Raw genomic sequence first — 21,369 nt, forward strand, 5'->3', positions numbered from 1 at the left:
CCCACTGCTATGCAAGTGTATAAGGCCATTAACTGTCTTCTGTTACGTAAGACTGTGACTTTTGGAAACATGCAGGAAATAGTGGATGGATTTGCAGCAATGGGGTTGCTGAACTGTAGTGGGCTGATAGACAGCATGTATATCCCTATTTTTGCATCAGCCAACCTTGCCCCAGAGTACATAAATAGAAAGGGCTAATTTTGTACATCCATGCAAGCACTGGAATACTTAAGTGATATCAAGGTGGACTGCTCAAGGAAAGGGCATAATGCTTGCATCTTTATGAACACAGCCCTGTTCAAAAGCTACAAGGAGGGATATTCTTTCCCAAGTGGAAAATTGTCATTGGCAGCATTGAAATGCTGAGTGAGTCTGGAGATCCAGTCTTCCCCTTGGTCCCCTGGCTCATGATGTGGTACACTGGCTACTTCAATAGCACCAAGGAAAAACTCAACTACCTGGTCAGCAGGTGCAGAATGACAGATAAATGTGCTTTTGGTAGATTGGAGGGACACTACCAGGATATATCCATTGAATTGGATCTCAGTGAGAAAAATATTTCAGTAGTTTTAGCTACCTGGAGTGTTCTGCATAATATCTGCAAGGCAAAAGGAGAAAAGCTGCCACCAGGGTGGAGATGGAAGTGGAGCTGAAGCAGCTGTCTACTGACTTTGAACAGCCAGGCATAAACACTATTACAGGTGCCCAATGTGGAGCTATGAGGTTAAAGGAGGGTTTGAAAGAGTACTTTAATGGTCAGTAATAGTAGTGTTCTGTGCTGGAGAGTTCTCTGGGCCTGGAGCTTTTGGTGCTGGTAAGAATGGTGTAGTGCTTGCTCTGCATTGATAAATATGACTGGGTGTTTTCCTGAACCTATAAATTCTGTGGCACTCAATGTGCATTTACAAGTACTGCTTGCTTTGACTACCACCATACATTCTGTAATATTTGTTGTGAACTAATAAAAATAATTTGATTCTCCAAAAATGGAACTTTATTGAATGGGGGAAAAAGTGCAGAAAATCGATGTACAAAAAAAACCCACAGGAGATGCCATGCAACTTTTTACCATAACTTACCAAAGTGAATATTTAAAATTAGCAAGGAAGTAAACATTTATGTCCATTTGAGTAAATAAATGTCATCATTTGTGGCTGCACATACACTGACCTGTAAGAATCATGATTGGTGTATGTGAAGCTGTAATTTCCTTGCTGTCCCTCAATATGGAGTGGTAGGAGCAGTGACACACCCCATGATACCATGTGGTATGTTGGGGAGTGTAGGCAGCAGCAACCATGGAACTCTCCAGTGACTGCAAAGTGTGGTGAGTCTGGAATTTTTTGACCTGTAGATCAACCAGAGTCTGCAGCATAGGGGTTTGCTGCCTAAGATGACCCATAATGTACTGGTGTATTTCCCACTCCTTGTTCTGCTGGGATTCCTGGGTCTTTTTTCTGTACTCTTTCTCCATATTGTCTGCCATATTGGCCCTCCAAGCGCTTTGTGCACATCCCGATGCAATCCTGGTTTGCAGACCCTGTCCTCCATAGTCCTTTTTTTTCTTGCCCTCATCAGAGTCAGGCGTTCTGCTGGCATAGAGGAGGCGCAAGGATGCCAAGTCAGAAGCTGCTATAAAAACAGACAAATGTATCGTTGGATTTATAGTCACAAGAAAAAGTGAAAAGTTTCAAAACTTCCTTCCCTTTTTCCCATAAACAATTCTAAGAAGACATGCTCATTAACACTTCAGCTTTGGATCATCTTGATACCACATTGTTCTCTAGAACAAGGGATTTTCTGTGTTAATGAAGCTATACAATTTTGGTTGCTGTTCTAACAGTATGATTACATGGCAATGGCACTGAATATTGGCACTATTTTGCAGTGGTGATTTTAGCTGATATCTCACTCCCGAGTTTCACAAAGGCACAGAGAACACAGCTGTTACTGGCGTTCCAAAGTCACCCACACCTGCATACCACTAGCCTGTTTACTACAATGGTGCCACCCAAACTCACTGCAGAGTGGCATGGAAAGGCATCCTCCTCCTCCTTGCCATTTAATGTCAGGGGTCTCTGTTTCAGGTGCCCCCAAAGTAACCACAGTAGTTTGTAGGGTGTTGGTCTCTGCCAAGTAGAACATGCATAAGTTCAATGCAGAAGTGGCAGATTTGTGGTCTCAGCAATAATAGAGCTATTATTGCACTCTCTGGCATTGTGATACGCCTGGTGAAATTCCTTCACTTTCATGTTATATTGCTGCTGATTCACACTGCACCCCGCCACATGCAACTCCGTGCAGTTTGCTTGTAGACATCCAGGTTTCTATGGCTAGCCCATGGCAGCGCTGGCATAGCCTCTTCTCCCCACAGGCCCAAGTAGGAGCGTATCTAGTATATGGAGCAGCCATGGCTTGTTGCACAGTTCTGCACAACAATAGGGAAGCTGTAAGTTGTACTTCCTAACAGGCACAATCAGAAAAAGGCACTTCAACAATACACGTGTGTTCACAAGCGCATGGGGGGGGGGGGGGTGCAGCTTCCCGCCTCTGTCACCCCTGGGCAGTGGTGCAGACTACAGGGCACTACGGGACAGGCGCTGGCGGCCTATGGGGATTGGCACAGACCATACAGCGTCTGCACTCCCCCTGCAGCCAGGGCAACCATAGCACCGCCACCCGCTTTCTCTGCCTCACCACATGGGCCGGCGGCCCAGCGCACCGAGGTTAGTGCGCCAGCGCGCTCAGCGCAGTCGCAGCTCCCGGCATCTCACCGGCTGGCAGGGAGAGCAGCAGCCCGCGGAGCAGAAAGAAGGGGCGGGGCTGCCAGTGCTGCCGGGGACACCCACCCAGCCACCCACTTCCCCTTAGGCCGGGCCGGAGGAGGAGCAGCAGCAGCCACCGCCCCGAACCCGCCCCCCCAGTGGCGCTCCCGCCCCGCACCCTCCCTTTCTCGGCCGCGAGCGGAAGTGGCCGTTACGGCCGTGCCGCTGCGGCTGCTGCGCCGGAAGTGGCGGGGGCGCGCTCGCGGCGATGGCGGAGAAGTTCGACTCGCTGGAGGAGCAGCTGGAGAAGTTCGTGGAGAACATTCGGCAGCTCGGCATCATCGTCAGCGACTTCCAGCCCAGCAGCCAGGCCGGCCTCAACCAGAAGCTGTGAGTGAGGCGCCGCGCGCGGGCCGGGCCGGGCCCAGCCCTGGGAAGGCGCCGCGCAGCTCCTGGCCCTGCAGGCGCGGTGGGGCCCGGTAGGAAGCGGCTGTGGGCGGGGGCACTTCCCGGTCGGAGGCGCGCCGGCCGGCAACCGCCGGCGCTGTGGGGGGGAGGGGAGAGCTTGCGGGCGCGCCGCTCTCTCGCCTGGGGCTAGTGTGAGGCCGGCTCCGTCGGTGAATGACGGGCGGAGCGCGGCTCTGCCACGTGCCGGGCATTGCTGTGTAAACATCGATGTTTGCGTCTCGGTTCGCTGTAGCCCAGCCTTTAAGGAATGGCCCATCAGCGGACGATGCCAAGCGTGCAGCCCCCAGGAAAGCGCACTAATTTCCAAACCTGTTTGTAGCAGGTTCAGATCTGAGACATGTCTTTGAAATAATAATGACTTAGTTTGTTAGTGCCCTGCGGGAATTAATGAGCTTAATTTGCCACTTTGAAGGGGACTCCTTTATATACTCAGTATGGTGTGCTACATACCAGAGAACATAGATTTAGGAGTGCACTAGGAATCCAGGGTTGCACAACCTCCATGTGTAGATGCCTGCCTCCGTTTTCATGGAAAAGGTGCGATGAGAACCTTTTTCATTCCCTTGTTTGTTCATGCAGTCTCTTGAAGGCAGCAACCCAATAAAAGTGAGATGAGTTATACATAGAAGCTGAGCGAATCATAGAATCATAGAATATTAGAGTTGGAAGGGACCTCAGGAGGTCATCTAGTCCAACCCCCTGCTCAAAGCAGGACTAACCTCAGCTATATCATCCCAGCCAGGGCTTTGTCAAGCCTCAGCTTAAAAATCTCTAAGGATGGAGATTCCACCACCTCCCTAGGTAACCCATTCCAGTGCTTCACCACCCTCTTAGTGAAAAACTTTTTCCTAATGTCCAACCTAGACCTCCCGCCCTACAACTTGAGACCGTTGCTCCTTGTTCTGTCATCTGCCACCACCGAGAACAGCCTAGCCCCATCCTCCCTGGAACCCCCTTTCAGGTAGTTAAAGGCCGCTATCAAATCCCCCTCATTCTTCTCTTTTGCAGACTAAACAAGCCCAGTTCCCTCAGCCTCTCTTCAGAAGTCCTGTGCTCCAGCCCCCTAATCATTTTTGTTGCCCTCAGCTGGACTCTCTCCAACTTGTCCACATCCTTTTTGTAGTGGGGGGCCCAAAACTGGACACAATATTCTAAATGCGGCCTCACCAATGCTGAATAGAGGGGAATAATCACTTCCCGTGACCTGCTGGCAATGCCCCTCCTAATGCAGCCCAATATGCTATTAGCCTTCTTGACAACCAGGGCACACTGCTGACCCATATCCAGCTTTTTATCCACTGTTAGCCCCAGGTCCTTTTCTGCAGAGCTGCTGCCCAGCTCGTCGGTCCCCAGTCTGTAGCTGTGCATGGGATTCTTCCTTCCTAAGTGGAGGACTCTGCACTTTTCTTTGTTGAACCTCATTAGATTTCTTTTGGCCCAATCCTCCAGTTTGTTTAGGTCACTCTGTATCCTATCCCTACCTTGCAGGGTATCTACCCCTCCCCCCAGCTTAGTGTCGTCCGCAGACTTGCTGAGGGTGCAATCTACCCCATCCTCCAGATCATTAATAAAGATGTTGAACAAAACCGGCCCCAGGACCGACCCCTGGGGAACTCCGCTTGTGACCGGTTGCCAGCTAGACATGGAGCCATTGATCACTACTCGTTGAGCCCTATGCTCTAGCCAGTTCTCTATCCATTATAGTCCATTCATCCAACCAAATATAGAAGGATGTCTGTAACTAATAGTTTGGGTCTGGTTTTATAGCCAATAAATACATACTTATTTTTTTTCTTCCCAGGAATTTTATGGTTACAGGCTTGCAAGATATTGACAAGTGCCGACAGCAACTTCACGATATCAGTGTACCCTTAGAGGTTTTTGAGTAAGTAACTTTACATCAAAGGAGCAACCTCCACACGTTATCAAACTACAGAGATAGTTAGTTAATCTTGTAGTGTTAGAGATTTACACTTTAGTTTTCATGATTTTAAAATTTGAGTTTGAAAATATTCCTGAAGAATTTGAAGGAAAAAGTATTTTCAGGTCCATTTGTTTTGTCATCTGTGTTTGCATAAAATTGCATAACTAGAGTATGGGAGAGATCTTATCTAATTCAGTGAGTTGGTACGTAGCTTTTCATCTCAGTCTGGCTCTTTAGCCTGAATTCATATCTTGGTTTAAATTACAAGTGAAAATTAGTTTGGTTTTATCAGAACCCCTGTTTTTGTACCTCATAATCACTGCATATATTTACATAATTGGCAGTCTGTTAATTGGCCCAAAACTAGAACAATAAGCATATAACAGTTAATGCAAAAATTTAATGGCAGAGCTATGTGATTTATACTGTTCATTGTTTGAGTTAGCACATTAGCCATCTATAAGTCTGGACACTTCTAAGAAGTAGCTGGAAACTGAAAATCAGCCCCAGATGTTTGCAGATCACAAGTAGGTGCTCCTTGGATCACAGTTTGGGAGCTGCTGAGTCTTCAGATGGAGGAACGCAAAGCATATTTGTATATCGCTTTCTGTTATTCAGTGTAATTGAGCTTCTCATTGCTGTATTTAGTGAAGATGAGGAATATCTTAGCCTACATGGGACACTTACATGGCATCTTTCATATTTCCAGGTACATAGATCAAGGCCGTAATCCCCAGCTTTACACTAAAGAGTGTTTGGAAAGGGCTTTGGCTAAAAATGAACAAGTAAAAGGCAAAATTGACACTATGAAGGTAAGACTAGTATAATGTATTAACAATACAACTGTCTTCTTCCTAATAAGAATAGGAACCATATTTGTAAGCTTAGTGTCTAAGGTTTTTTTTTTTTTTTCATTTGTGTGGTTCAGATTTTTTTCGTTATGTGGGTTGCCCTGGGGCTTATTTCCAATCCCTTTGTTTTACTGATAATACTGCAGCCTATATTGTAGTTATGGTCTCTCTAATTCTATGGCAAAGGTTAAAATAAAAAAAACAAACTTTGATTTCTGTAGCTATGATAACAAACATTTGTCTACTCTTCTTTATACAGTCTGTTCTGAGAGTTGCCACCTCTTGTAAAATACTTTGAGATCTACTGATGAAAAGTGCGCCATAGGAGAGCTAGGTGATATTGTTACTATTGTTATTCTGTAGACACTGAATGTGTATAATTACATAAGTATGGCTATAGTATGCACATTCACCATAAAACATTACTAAGGATAGAAAAACATGAAGGATATTTCTAGATGTTGCTTTCTGTTGTTTGGTATTGTTACCCCTGTTTGACCCAAGGACTTCACCAAAATTCAGGGTTCTGTAGATTGTTTGGGTCAGGAGGAGAAACTGATGATTAGAGCTTGGTATGTTCCATGCAATCCTCTTTATTTACAAAGAATTTACAAAGTCATAATTCCCTGAACATAGCAAGAATCAAACAGGAGAGAGTTTCTTTGCTCATAGGTCCAAGCCTCTTTCAGCCAGCACTCAGCCCAAAAATCTCTCTAGGCTTTCATGCTCCCAGGGCTTTGTCAGGCTTTGTCCTTGACTTTCTGCTCCTTCGCTGATTTTGTTGTGTGTTCTTGTTTCTTCCCTCTCTCATACACCACTACTAAAGCAGTACCCAGTGAAACCTCTCCACCTACATGCATCTTACATGTGTCTATGTTTTGATGGAGGCTGCTATTGTTCCACTTCTCTGGTTCCATAAAGGAGCTTAATATTTCTTACAATTTTCCTGAATAAAGGCAGTTTTGTACCCACCGGTTTTAACAAAGTTTAACCCAAACCATGAAAGTATTTTTCCCTTGTGTGATGCTGAAGGGATTAAATCAAACTTTTTTTTAAAGACTTTTAAACCCTTGAATGGAGGACACTTAATTAATTTTAGCAGTGGCAGCAGTCTCCCCTTTTTTCCCTTAAATAAAAGCATTATTATGTTTTCCAAATTTTGTTTGGTCCCATTGCATTTGGAACTGATGTGTAGATATATAACGAAAACCTGTGAATTTTGTTGTTAGTAAAATACATCCTTTGTTTTACTCCTCTTCAGTGTGAGATGGGGCATACAGTGGCAGATGAAATTCAGTGGAAGTGCAAGCTGATGTTGGTTAAAAGAAATTAAAATGTGTTTGGATTTAAGGTTCTTGAATTAGCAGTTTCTTTTCAATAAGATCCTATTACACAATCTTTAATCTAGGATGTAAAAATTTGTTTAACTATCTATTTAAACTTCTAAAAATAAATAATTAAACGTTAACTTGCCCTGCGGTTGCAGAATTTGGAGGGAGGTGGGGGAGGCCATCAGGCGGTGACGACTCTGAGCGTCTCCTCTTGCTGGCTCGGCCCTGCTGAACTGCCACGGAGTTACTGGCTCTGTTGGCCAGGTGCTGGCAGTGTCAGGGTCTAGCTCTGCCTGAGGTTGCTAGAGGGGGGGTGGAGGGGGAGGCGGCCTGTCCACGAGGGCCTAGGTGCACAGATGCAGAGCCGTAGCTAGCCTGCTCTTGCTTGGTGGGGAGGCGTTGAGCCTAGCGTGGCTCCCCCCACCTGGCACGTACTTGCTGAGCCACAGCTGGGCAGCTCTCAGTCGGCAGGGAGGTTCCCGCGAGGGCAAGGTTCAAATTAAATACTAAATGGGAAGACGGCTGCTTACCGTTTTAACGTTTAGCTGCTTACACCCCTAGTTTAATCAGCCTTCGGAATTCATTACTCAAAGATATTAAGACAGATTAGCAAGATTCAGAAAAAGACTGTTCATTTATAGGAAAAAATCTGCAGCTGAAGAATAGCTAGTTTTAAACAGACACAGAGGGTAGCATGTTAAAGGACATAAATTGATCTCTAGGTTTCAATAGTAGCTCATGATGTAGCATTACATACTTGTCTGAAAAGTTCCAGAGGGGTAGCCGTGTTAGTCTGGATACAGCAAAAACAATGAGAGTCCTGTAGCACTTTAAAGACTAACAAATTAAATTTCTGTAGGCATAAGCTTTCGTGGGTTGCAGCCCACAAAAACTTATGCCTACAGAAATTTAATTTGATAGTCTTTAAAGTGCTACAGGACTCTCATTGGTTATACTTGTCTGAGTGCATTATTCTTTTTATCCCTTCTGAAGTGCTGGTGTAAGATGGTCTTCTCAGTAGAATATCAGACTTAGTGGACCTATTGTGTTCTTGCATAATAGTTTTATTTTTAACTGTACAAGTCAGATTTCTGATGGAGAGGGTGTGAATGAAGCATGCTGTGCTCTGGCTATATGCAGTTATTGGAGACCATAGCCAGCTAGCACAAATTAGAGAAGATCTTAGGCTGCTCTGTTTGTTTTCAGGGCTGGGGTAAAGATTCAGGAAGACATAATGGGCTGGTTCTCAGCATCTCTTCCCTTCCCTTATTAGAGATTCCCTACTTATGTCCAGTGATTGTGTGAGGAAAGAAAACCAGCCATGCTTTGTTAGGTGCTTTCCTGGGCTCAGGCAGTACCAGTCAAGCTTCTATCATTTTCTTCCTGCAGCTTTGACAGCCAGGCGGGGAAGCAAGCCAAATAGAGCAGTCAGAACTATTCTCTCCTTCCCCTGTGGTCAACAAGCAACTAGTGGATGAGTTGCTGAGCTGCTGTATCAGGGAAGGAACTGCAATTGCTCAAAGGACCTTGGCTTACATTAGAGTTGCTCTTGGGGCTGCAAGAGAAGAGAGAGGAAGCATGGGGGAAGTAGTAGCAAGGGGACTGATTCAGACATTTTAGTTTACAAGCCTCAGGGCATGGTTCAGCACATTTTCAATTCATAATCAAGTACCAGTTTTCTTCTTTAAGATGCTTGCTCTCAAAGGCCACAATTAATAGACTTGGGGGCCACAAATTGGACACTACACTACAGCTTATCAAGAGTCCAGTTTCCTCATGGTCCTTGAATGAGTTTGATTGCTAGTTTAGTTTATAGAAAATACAAAATACTTAAGTTTGCCTCAGCAAATAGGTTTCAGACAGTTACTGGGTACAAAGGGTCTTGTAGGGGACTTATTTTTTTCTTTGTATACCATTCATTGGGGTCAAGGAATGGTAGACCTGGTTGACTATTATTTGCAAATATTTGTTATTCAGCGAATAACTTATTTTGTTTGACTGGCTCCAATAAATGATCTTTTTTTAAAATCTAAAATCTCTTTTTCATTCTAGAAATTTAAAAGCCTACTGATTCAAGAGCTGACTAAAGTCTTCCCAGAGGACATGGCCAAGTACAAAGCTATTCGCGGTGAAGAACCTCCTCCTTAAGACTGCCTTTGGTATTTTCTGAGTTACCATATATTTTCATGGAACTGACAATCTCCTGTTGTGAAAATGCTGAGTTGATTGGAGGGAGGAAGAACTTAAGTCTTCCAAGTAGATGTGTTAATACATGTGGTGGTTATGGACTGTGAGGGAGCCTGGTTACCACTCACTGTTGTTTGTTTGTGGTTTTTTTTTTTTTTGGTAGCCATTAAATTTTCCTCCAGACCTTTATGCATCTAAAGATTGCATATGAAACTTCCTGTGCTACCGTGTTCTTTCCTGAAAAGTTGTTTGAGGCATATGTGTGACTTGCAAGCTATTGTACAGCATTTTCCACAAAGTACATTTCTTGAACAGAAAAGAATGGTTTTTTATATTGAATGATCAAGTGCCAGAACGTGGCTAAATACACTTCTTTTGGAAATTAGTTAATTATATTTGATGTAAAAATAGACTGCAGTCTATTACACATGGGGGAAATAAGTAAGAACTGACCACTGTTAACTACTTGTTCCTGACAGTTTATACAAGTATGATTGAGCAGGAGTTTTTTTTTCTTTTTGCTAAATTATGCTAAAATGAAAATTCACTGTCAGGTGCTATGCTTCCATATAACTTTGTCAGCCACGACCAAAAGTCCCCTTCAGACTTGTGACTGGAAGGGCAGGTAGCTGAGGATGGAAAAACAATACTTTCAAGGATGGCCTCCCAGCAGTTCTTATATTTTGTACAGCATTGTTTGATCCAGAAACAAAACTTTTGTTAAGTAATTGTATTGTATTTTCTTTGGGCAAAATATACAATAAACACTTTGAAATGAATTTTGTAGCTAGTTCTTCTAATATGTTTCTGTTTGCAATATATCTTTTTTTAAAGAAAAAATAGGGAAAGCTTGAGTGAGTTAGCCCAAGGCTCACAATAATAGAAATCATGTTAGCGTATTTAAATCTTTTGAAAAGTCATAGATGAATTAAACTGAATTACACTTGAAAATAACTTGTTACTTGGGAAAACCTTGGTTTTCAGCTGAAAATTTTTAAAATTCTCACATGGCAAGCAACTTTCTTGATTACAATGTTGTGCATTTAAGTGGTTCTAGCCAGATTTTGAAATTAGTTTATCATTTGAAATTAATAGACCATGTAGTTATATGTTCGCAGTTACTGTTTACCTGTAGAGGCTCCTTCTTGCAGGAAAGATGAGCTTAACAGGATTGCTATGCTGTGCTGTACTATATATAGAGAAAGGCTAGCCTCACAGTGGAAAAGGCTGGAAACTTCACTTTTTACCATGTTAGGAAGGTGTCCAAAGAGTAGATATGCCTCTTCTTCTGATACTTTATATTTCACTCATGTTGGTCTGTATATTGAGATTTAATTTGTTTGACTGTTCAAATAATTCAGCAAGGTTTTAATTGCACTTGTTACCACAAAGTAGCTTACTTACCAGCAGCATTATTTAAAGAGAATACAAAGAGATGTTATAAGTGTTTTCTTTGCATGAATTTCAGGTGACTTACATAATTCATGAGTGCCACTGGTGCATATGCAGCACCCACATGCATTCTGTATATGTTATGAGCTTTACAGCAACTGTTCTAGTTACAGTTTCTAGTTTTATTGACTTGTACAGCCAGTAGTGCTGTTTATATTTTTCTTAATAATTAACAAAACAGAGGGTAGGAATACAGCGAGTCAAGGCAATATAAGTTATGGGTTGCAATAAGTATACATATTGTTAAGTTATATCCATTTATTTTTAGCCAGGTCATGTTGCTTTATCTTTCCTCAAATGGTTCTGTTGTCAATCTGAAACAGAAAAGTTCCCTTTCTGATTTCTCTTCTGATCATCCACAATGAGTATTTGTCTCTGTACCCATAGCGAGAAAACAAACTTATTTATAGTCACAAATTTTAAACATATATATTTTGTTTAATTTCAATCAACGTATGCATTTCCATAGAAATTTAGGGAACATCATTTTGAAATTACACCTGAATCCAGTTTTTAAATCAGAGCAGAAATCTTTCGATTTTAAACTGTTCTCAGAGATATAATGGATCCAATTCTGTGGTATTACTTCTTGAATTTTGCATCTATTTTGGTCTGTAAAATTATGTGGTAAAGAATATAAATGTGTATAGATTACAACTTCCACTGATCTCCAAGGGAAACCTGGTGTTTTTCATAGAGGCAAGCAGAGTGTTCTCCCAGTTCTGTGGAAGAACTTACTCTTAATTTTTTCCCCCTCATTCTTGCCTCTCCTGGTTAAAAATGCCCTGTAAGAGAAAAATGTGATTATGATGTATCTCTGTCTAGCTAATGATCTGACTATTTTGCTGTTTACTCATGATGTTGAGGCCAAAATCTAGTTTTAAGTATCTCCTAGTTCTTATGATTTTGTAAACAATCTGAACTGCTAAAAGAAAAAAATGTCATGGCTTAAGTTGTGTTTTTTGTTGTAATTGTGTGAAGGATGTTAACTCACTTTTTCATATTAAGTCTGTTCATGCCCATCTTTCAACTGATCATTTGTTAAAATTGATTGAACAATGAGAGGGTCACTTTTTAAAATATCCTTCAAAAGAACTTGTCATTTCTTTCATACCTTTCCATAATTCCAGCACACTGCAAATCCAAAGATACTTTCTACTACAATTGATCAACAAATCAAAACTATTCATAGGAAATTAAGAGCCTGAGACGTGACGCCTGTTATAACAGGCCAGGTATGAATCCTAAGGCCTAGCATAACAGGCGAGATATGAAGCCTGAGCTAAAGTAATGGTCAAGTCTGTTATAAAGCAAAGTTAGCAGAAGTCATGTTGTGAATGCTGGCCGGCTCACAGTAACTGTCAAGAACAGAGCTGGTATAACAAACACACATTCCAAAGAAGTGCTAGGCACAAGCACATTCCAGAAAGGTACCCGGACATCCTGATACCCCAAAGATAACGATGGCTTACTGACCTCTACAAATGACACTATGCTGGATAGAAATGTCTTGTTAATATGATAAATAGAAATATTTTGACCGAACTATGGTACAAGGTATGGGTGGTATCATACCATGTCAAAGGGTGGTACCTTGCCACATCAGGGAGGCAATACGCGACTTGTTTGTGTCAATGTATAAAAGAAGGTCTCAGAGGAAGAATCTTTGTCTGGCCGAGTGAGGAACGGAAAGTCCTGCTGTTCACTGAGCCAGTGCCATTGTCAGGTGCACACAATGTACTTGTAGTACATATAAGGCGCTTTCTGCTGTGCTCATTTGGCAATAAACCTGGCCGGGTGCCTTTGTTGCTAAATGGATTTGTGGTTGTGTCGAATCATTTGATTGTGGAGTGGTGTCTCAGTTATCTGCGCAGAGCTGGGACAGTCTACACACGGGGAGCACACACACGCAGCCAATAACAAACACCACCAATAACTGGTTATATAAGATTGAATATTGCATCCATCACCATGATAGCTGACTGCCATGGTTACCATTTTTCACTTCATAACCATCTGATCTTCAGCAAACTAATTATAGGTGGAGCTGGTGGTGTTGCCTATTTTTAAAGTTATCTAACACTTTCCATTATAAGATCCTGTTTTCAGTTGCTTATAATTTTAACCAATTGTACTGAAATTTTCCACGATCGGTGTCTGCCTCAGGCTGCATTTTATTTTGAACAAAAATAGTTCAGTCATTTCTGATAAGGGGGTTAGGGAAAATTAAGCTGTCTTTGCCAATGTTTTTTTTTTAACAAAAACATTTAAGTCCATTTTGTGGAGAAGCTCTAGCTTGTCTTTATGCTTGAGTAGGGATTTGGATCATATCTTTGGGGCAGAGGCCGTCTTTCTGATATGTTTATACAGTGCCTAATACAATGTGATCCTACTCCATAACGGGGCTTCTGCATACCACCCAATACCAATAATTTGAAATTTTACAGGTAAGTCATTTTGTAGTCAGAAATGCCTTTTCCTGTCTCTTTGAAAATCCATCCATATTCTGCCAAATTATATGACTGTGAAAACTGCCATTTGCACGCATGGCAGAAGGGACAAGAACAGAAGAGGATAGACTTTGGGCAGGTCATGGGTGGGAGAGGTAGACATGCTAGGCAGGAGGAGCAGAAAGGGTTTGTAAGACTACCCTCCAGGACCTAGTTAAAGCCCAGGATTTTTGACTGACAATTTTTTTCCGGCATTTCCTTAATTTTGAGTGGCTGACTTTGCAATCTTAGTGTTTTAATATCATTTTTTAAAAATGTAATAGACTTAAAAGTAATATAACTGTACCTTTGGCAGGGCTAGACCTTCATTTTCCTGAGCTGTAATGATTTGTGTCCCAGTTTTATATGAATCTCAAAATGGTTTCAGTTGATTCTGCCTATTTCTTTGGGATTAATAATGGTAAGAAATGGTACCAAAATAGTATCTTTTGAGAGTGTTCACTTTGTTATTGCCTAGTAAAGATAGGAGCCAAATATCCCATTTGTAATCGTTGTATTAAATTAGTTGCTGTGATTATCTTCAGATGAGAATCTTTGTTTTGCCGTTGTGCGTCCTGCTTTTACCTGAACCCCTTTTTCATCAATGTTTATTCATGCCAAAGTCATCTTGTTTCCTGCTGCTTTGTCAAAATTGAGCCACATTTTTTATGGCTTTGAATAATTTCAGGGATCGATTATGAAGTGTTTTAAATACACATCTTTTGCATACAAGCAAGTTCTCTGATACCTCCTGTTTTCATTTGTTACTGATTACTTATGAGTTTAGTGAAACAATTAACAGGTGTGAAAAAAGAAGGGTGTTGCTGCTGCTGCTAGTGCTGCTGGTCTTGGGAGTTCCTGTGTACTCTGTATCAGCACGGAGTGCAGATTGCTGATTCAGCAGACTTTGATGTTGTTCATAAAGAAAGACCACAGGCTTGGTTCAGTGGCGAAGGCGCTTGGCCAGGTTTATTGTTGACAAGCACAGTCTTAGTGCCCCAGCTCAATGGTTACAGGTATACTAACACATGTATGCCTGTGACAATGTACCAGCTCAATCAACATAACATGATGCTGTCCCCTAGGCCAGTACAAAGTGGTCTCTCCATGACTTCTCATGTAATTTGTTTGTCTCAATGTATGTGTTATACCTACGAAGTGGTCCCTGCTATTACTTCTCCTGCTATACATTGATACAAACAAGTTTCGTGTTACACTCCAGAGGTTGGTAGTTACCACCCTTATACTTTGTATCTGCTAGTTTGAACAAAATATCTTCATCCATTATCCTGGCATTCCATTCTTATCTTGCAATGGGTCTGCGTGTCTCTATTCCATCCTCACTGATCAGGACTGTGCTTACTTGGTTAGATAATACCTGGTGTGTTACTGTTCTGTCAAGGCCAAGTGTACTTTGGTTCATACTATTGACCATGCCTAGGGCTTCAGCAAGACCTACAAGGGTCAGTCTGAAAAATTATTCAAAACTAAATAAAGTACATGTTGAAATTATAACCATTGACTTGTCTTTCAGCCTTGCCAGAAGAGGAGGTTTGTTAAGCAGCATTCATACTATGAATTCTATCAAGAAACCTGTTTTGCCTAAGAAAGAATAAATTTTTATTTTCCAATCAAGCTTCTTAATCAAAATATAAAATATTGCTGTTTGAGGGAGCAATTTGTAGACATTTTTGACACCTTTAATACAGGCTCATAGATTTTAAGGTCAGAAAGGACCATTATGATCATCTAGTCTGACCTCTTGCACAGCACAGGCCACAGAACCTCACCCCCCCACTCCTGTAATAGACCCCTAGCCTATGCCTGAGTTATTGAAGTCAACAAATAATGGTTTAAAGACTTCAAGGTACAGACAATCCACCAGTAAGTGACTCGTGTCCCCTGTTGCAGAGGAAGGCTAAAAACCTCCAGGCCTATGCCAATCTGCCCTGGGGGAAAATTCCTTCCCGACCCCAACTATGGCAATCAGTTAAACCCTCTGCATGTGGGCAAGACTCACCAGCCAGACACCTGGAAAGAATTCTCTGTAGTAACTCATAACCCACTCCATCAAACATCCCATCACAAGCCATTGGGCATATTTATCGCTAGTAGTCAAAAATCATTTAATTGCCAAGTTAGGCTGTCCCATCATACCATCTTTTCCATAAATTTATCAAGCTCAGTCTTGAAGCCAGTTAGGTTTCTAGCCCCCTCTGCTCCCCTTGGAAGGCTGTTCCAGAGCTCATTCCTCTGATGGTTGGAAATCTTGGTCTTTCTCTGTATTGGCAATACCTCCCAACTATGTGTCATCCGCAAACTTTATTAGCACACTCCCACTTTTTGTGCCACGGTCAGCAACAAAAAAGGTTAAATGAGATTGGTCCCAAGACTAATCCCTGAGGAACTCCACTGGCAACCTCCCTCCAGCCTGGCAGTTCACCTTTCACTATGACCCATTGTAGTCTCCCCTTTAACCAGTCCCTTATCTACCTTTGAATTTTCATATTAATCCCCATCTTTTCCAATTTAACTAATAATTTCCCATGTGGAACTGTATCAAATGCCTTACTGAAATCTAGATAAATTAGATCCACTGCATTCCCTTTGTCTAAGAAATCTGTTATCTTCTCAAAGAAGGAGATCAGGTTGGTCTGGCACAATCTACCTTTTGTAAAACCATGTTGTATTTTTTCTCAATTATTGTTAACCTCGATGTCCTTAACTACTTCAAAAATTTTTCTAAGACCTTGCATACTACTTAGGTTAAACTAAGAGGCCTATAATTCCTGAGATCACTTTTATTCCCTTTCTTAAAAATAGGAACTATGTTAGCAATTCTCCAGTCACACAGTATAACCCTTGAGATTAGATTAATTAAAAATCCTCACAAATGGGTTTGAAATTTCACATGCCAGTTCCTTTAATATTCTTGGATGAAGATTATCTGGGACCCCGATTTAGTCCCATTAAGGTGTTCAAATTTGGCTTCTACCTCAGATGTGGTAATTTCTACCTCCATATCCTCATTCCCATTACACCCCCTTCCCAGCCACTATTCCTAAACTCTTCATTAGTCTCGTTAAAAACTGAGGGAAAATATTTGTTTAGATATTGGGCCATGCCTCGATTATCCTTAACCATCTACCCCATCCTCAGTGCTTAGCAGTCCCACTTCTTCTTTCTTTGTTTTCTTCTTATGTATATAGCTATAGAATCTTTTACTATTGGTTTCTATTCCCTTTGCAAGGTCCCACTCTACTTTGGCTTTTGGCATTTCTCACTTTATCCCTACATATTCTGACCTCCAAGAGAGAGCTTTCATTGCTGATCCCTCCCATCTTCCACTCCTTGTAGGCTTTCTACTTTCTCTTAATCACTTGTCTAAGGTGCTTGCTCATCCAGCTTGGTCTACAGCTTTTGCCTATGTATTTTTTCCCCTTCCTTGGGATGCAGGCTTCAGATAGTCTCTAGAACTTTCACTTGAAGTAATTCCAAGCCTTTAGATCCATGAGTTCTTCAGTCCTGTCCACTTCCTTAACTAATTACCTTAATTTTTTAAAGTTAGCCCTTTTGAAGTCAAAGACTCTAGTCACAGATCTATTTTTGTTTATCCTTCCATTTATTTTGAACTGAATTAGGTCATGGCCACTTGAATCAAGGTTGTCCCCTACAACCAGTTCTTCTATGAGTTCTTCTACTTAACAATACCAAATCTAAAATGGCATCCCCTCTTATTGGTTCAGCAACTATTTGGTGAAGGAATCCATCCAGGAAAATCTGGGCCCTATTATTATTACTAGTACTAGTTTTCCAATCTATATATCTGGGAAATTAAAGTCTCCCATAATCACACAGTTCCCAGTAGTATTTACTTCATTAAAAGCCTTAAAGAGGTCTCTAGCCATATCCAAATCAGATCCCAATGGTCTTTAGCACACCCCAAGCACTATTCCAGGGGAAGCTGTAGTAGCTTTTTTCCCCCCAATGTGACTTTTGCCCAGACAAACTCTTATCCATTGCATCACTTTTAACTTCTTTACAGTCTACCTCATCATTGATATACAGTGCTACTCTACCACCTATGCCTCTATTTCTGTCTTTCCTAAACAGCATATGTGCTTCAATACCTGTACTCCAGTCATGACTATTATTCCACCATGTTTCTGTTATCTGTATAATATCTGGTTTTACTTCCTGCACCAGTAGCTCTGGTTCCTCCATTTTGTTACCCAGGTCCCCCCGATCCCTCATTCCTGGGCCCCAACTCTGCTTTGCTGTGTGAACCACTCACTTCTGGGTGGGCCTATGCCCAGCCTTCTGTGAGTAATCTGTCCCTGACCTACATTGAAACCACATGCACTGCTTTAGATAAAACAAATAAGTTTATTAAGCACAGAAAGATTTTACGTGATCATAAGCCAGAACAATATGAGTCAGATTGACATAGTGTTGGCCCTTTTGTGAGCCAGTAAGATCTCATCCTTTCATTTATTGGGCCTCAGTGTGCTGTATGGGTCAAAGTTAGTTGCATTTTTGCCTTCATCACATGCAGCTATTTCACTCTCGTCCAAAACTGGCTTACTAGCTGTGTCTGGACTGTCTGTTGTGGCTACTGTCATTCCCTTTCACAGATTTGCCATGCTCGTTGACTTATTTTCCAGATCACTAATATCTGGTGCATTTGTTGGTGGTTTATTGAAATAACCTGTCAATTTTGGTATTTTGTTTAACAACTTGCTCACAAATCATTTTTAACTTCAGTGCTTTCCTCTTTTGAGCTCCGCTGTCATATTTTCTAGGAGCACCATCATCCAACATTTTTATCAAACCCCTGCACAGGTGCACAGATCCAAGCGATAAGAAATGGTACATGATTGGACTTATCACATAATTATGATCAGGAAGTTGTTTTAATAAGATGCTGGTAAAATAGATTTATTCTACCCCAAACCATAGATCATATGTTTTTATATATATATTTTTTCATGTATATAATTATGGATTTATTTTTGCGGGGCCCACCCTTAGCCCGAGGCCCTGGGCTGCACCCCCTACCGCCCCTGCGTTAATCCGGCCCTGGGCAACGCTCTCTTGCAACCTGTCTACCAGACTGTGTAGCATTCTTTTGCATACTTCCAGGACACACAAGCTGTTTCATCATCAATGAACTCACATGATGAAATCTCATAACTGGGGAAGAATAGGTACCGATGGAATTTCAGGGTCTTTTACACTGTTGGCATTAGGTAGGTTTGTTCTTTGGTGAAACTTACCCCACAGAGAATTCAAAAGTAGTATAGCAATTTGACACTTTGGGGGGTTCACTATGATCTCATGTTGGTGTAAATGTGTGGCTTCTTACTGGTAGAAATAATTAATGTACTTATTTTGTTTTTCTTCATCCATGCATGTTTTAGGATTCACTGAAGTTTCTTGTTTTTGATGGCAGTGTAATTTTATGTACTCAGAAAAGTGTTTGTCAGATTTTTCTTCAAAATTCCAGATTTCATAGATTTTCACCAGCACATACCCCTTTGTTATGGCCATGTTCAATTCTGAAGTGCAGCAAATCCCCTTGATGGCCCTTTCCTTATTAGTGTGGGTGCCTATGACCTGCTGCTCAATTTCTGCACAGGGATAGCATAGCAGGAATGTATGTATGCCACCCACTCTAATAGTGAGGGGAAAAGAGGGCTGGTGGAGGGTGCACTTTAACTTTTGCAATTCCAAAATTATTTGAGGTAGCCAAATTTGTCATGAATAATTCTGGAATGTCCAGTAGGGTTTTCTTTGGTTTTGTTTATGAAAGGATACAGACTGATAAAATCATAAGTGTGGATTTCTTAACTATGGTTAGGTTTGTAATACAGGCAAATAGCATGTCTTCCTCCAAAAAAGAGCATCCCTTGGCACTAGAGATTGAGTCCATTGAACTTTGTTTAAGAAATCTGCAAGCTTCCAATCCGTTTCTGTCATCACCTTCCACTCATGTTCCCAGATTTTCTGACTACATACACTTGTCTTTTGAGAGAATCAGTCTTGAGCTGTTTCTTGTTTAAAAAAAACCAAAAAACAAAAACAAAAAAAACACACACAACCTGAAAGTTGTCTATATCACAGGGCTCTATGTTTTTTCACAATAACAGGTGATACAGTTGTGGGGAAAAAACTCATTACATTCATAGTCCATGCGTCCTCCCAATTACAGTGTAACCATCCAGAAAGTAGGGGCCTACCTGTAATTTCCCACATTGTAATGCATATCATGTCTGAATATTTTCTTTGTGTGCAGTATGCAGCAGCCACTGAATAGCCGGGGTCAAATATCTCTTTGTCTGTCTGTGACAATTGTCTGGAGGTAGCCATGCAGACAGATGCCAGTGTTATGTACTGGAAAGCATCTATTAACAATTTATCTCTATGAATTTACTAGGCGCCTTCTCTGCAATATCTCCCATTTGTCATTTTCATGATTTCTTCTCTGTACAAGGTGCAGGCCTATATAAAAATTTTGCCATCCTGCTGACAATAATATACAAGTGCTTTCTGCAAATCAAATGTCTTATATTGGTTGCCCCCAAAACTAGTCTAGAAATTCTGCTATTTCCCCAGGAATCATGCTGTCAACACCATGGGACCCCACTCCTGGCATAGATCCCACATAATTTTGTTTTTTTAAAGTATTAAAAAAGATTTAGGAAATACTTTCACAGCCATCCAACTCCCATCTCCCAGCTTGCTAAGCCTCATAAGCAAGAAGTTGAGTGAGTCTATAAAATGAATGCCTACGGCTTTAACTTTCACAAATATTACTTTACCATCCTGAGTGATCTGTTCTACACACATCTTTTCTGTCCGTAACCGTCTAACTACAAAGTATGCATGTGACAGAATATGCCCCTTTATTCACACCCTACACGCTTATTTAATAATCTTTGAACAAAGCATGCATCTGAGGTATCACTTAAAAACTCATAATTTGCTTGTCAGTATTGCCTTGGTAAAATATGTGGCAACATTATTAATGTGAAGTTATAAGATTCCCCTGTATGATATTAACACATGTTCCAAATCCCAGAAGTCAGGTCTGTCCTAAACAAAGGAAGGAACGTTTGCTTGCCTTAATTTGCATTTAAACAGTGAACAGAGTTATGAAGCAGAGAGAGAGAGAACGAGGGAAGCTCAAACAGGTGAGAAAAATGCAGCATGGACAGTCCTCCCCAGTAGTCTTTTTGTCTCCTGGTACCCAGCTGGAAATATTCTTCAAGACGCTGATTGAAACTACAAAAAGGAGGGACAAATACCCCAAGACACCCCTCTCTCGCTCCTCCTGCCCACCCCATTTTCCTCACTTGAAAAGACCAAAGGAAACAACTGTTGGACTCTGAGGGAGGGATCCTGACGTGAGAATCTGGTCAGTAATCTGCTGGAGCATGTGGTGAGAAAGTTAGCTTTGGAACTAAGATAATTTAAGTGGATACTAATAAGCGTTTTATCTTTATTTTTCTTGTAACCATTTCTGACTTTTATGCATCATTATTTATACTCATTGAAAATCTATCTTTGTAGTTAGAAACTTGTTTTACTGTTTTATCTAATCCAGTCCTTTTACATTGAAGTGTCTGAGTAACTGTTTAAGAAAATAAACTGGCATATTATTCCCTTAAAGGAATAACAGATTTGAATATATTTGTACAGAGAGGGATGGGCAGTACAGGACATAACATTTCTGGAAGATCCAGGATTGCAGCTGCATTGGGGTCACCATGCCTGTAACCAAGGCTGGTGAAAGCCAGGATGTGGCTCGCATGCTGAAAGGCTGTTTGTGAACAGCCCATGTGGGAGCTACTACAGCAAGGCATTTAGGGCACCCAAGATGGCAGTGTAGGGGTGACATAA

The 21,369-nt window shown here is 41.4% G+C and overlaps 1 protein-coding gene and 1 long non-coding RNA gene across 2 annotated transcripts; one reads left to right on the forward strand and one right to left on the reverse strand.

Annotated features, from left to right (window-relative positions):
- Nucleotides 1-609: 609 nt before the first annotated feature.
- LOC137167340 (uncharacterized) lies at nucleotides 610-2,868 on the reverse strand. The gene is made up of 2 exons (XR_010924096.1): nucleotides 2,698-2,868; nucleotides 610-1,632 (listed from the first exon to the last, which is right to left on the reverse strand). It is a non-coding gene; the product is annotated as an uncharacterized lncRNA (long non-coding RNA).
- A 125-nt stretch (nucleotides 2,869-2,993) lies between these two features.
- On the forward strand, nucleotides 2,994-10,305 carry MED10 (mediator complex subunit 10). The gene is made up of 4 exons (XM_067529643.1): nucleotides 2,994-3,155; nucleotides 5,035-5,118; nucleotides 5,867-5,969; nucleotides 9,392-10,305. Exons 1-4 carry the CDS (start codon nucleotides 3,034-3,036, stop codon nucleotides 9,485-9,487), a joined length of 405 nt encoding a protein of 134 aa, XP_067385744.1. The 5' UTR covers nucleotides 2,994-3,033; the 3' UTR covers nucleotides 9,488-10,305.
- Nucleotides 10,306-21,369: the final 11,064 nt, after the last annotated feature.

The sequence above is a fragment of the Emydura macquarii genome, unplaced genomic scaffold, assembly GCF_026122565.2.
Source record: "Emydura macquarii macquarii isolate MOO-44397 ecotype Brisbane River unplaced genomic scaffold, CSIRO-AGI_Emac_v2 contig_320, whole genome shotgun sequence".
Taxonomy (NCBI): Eukaryota; Metazoa; Chordata; order Testudines; family Chelidae; genus Emydura; species Emydura macquarii.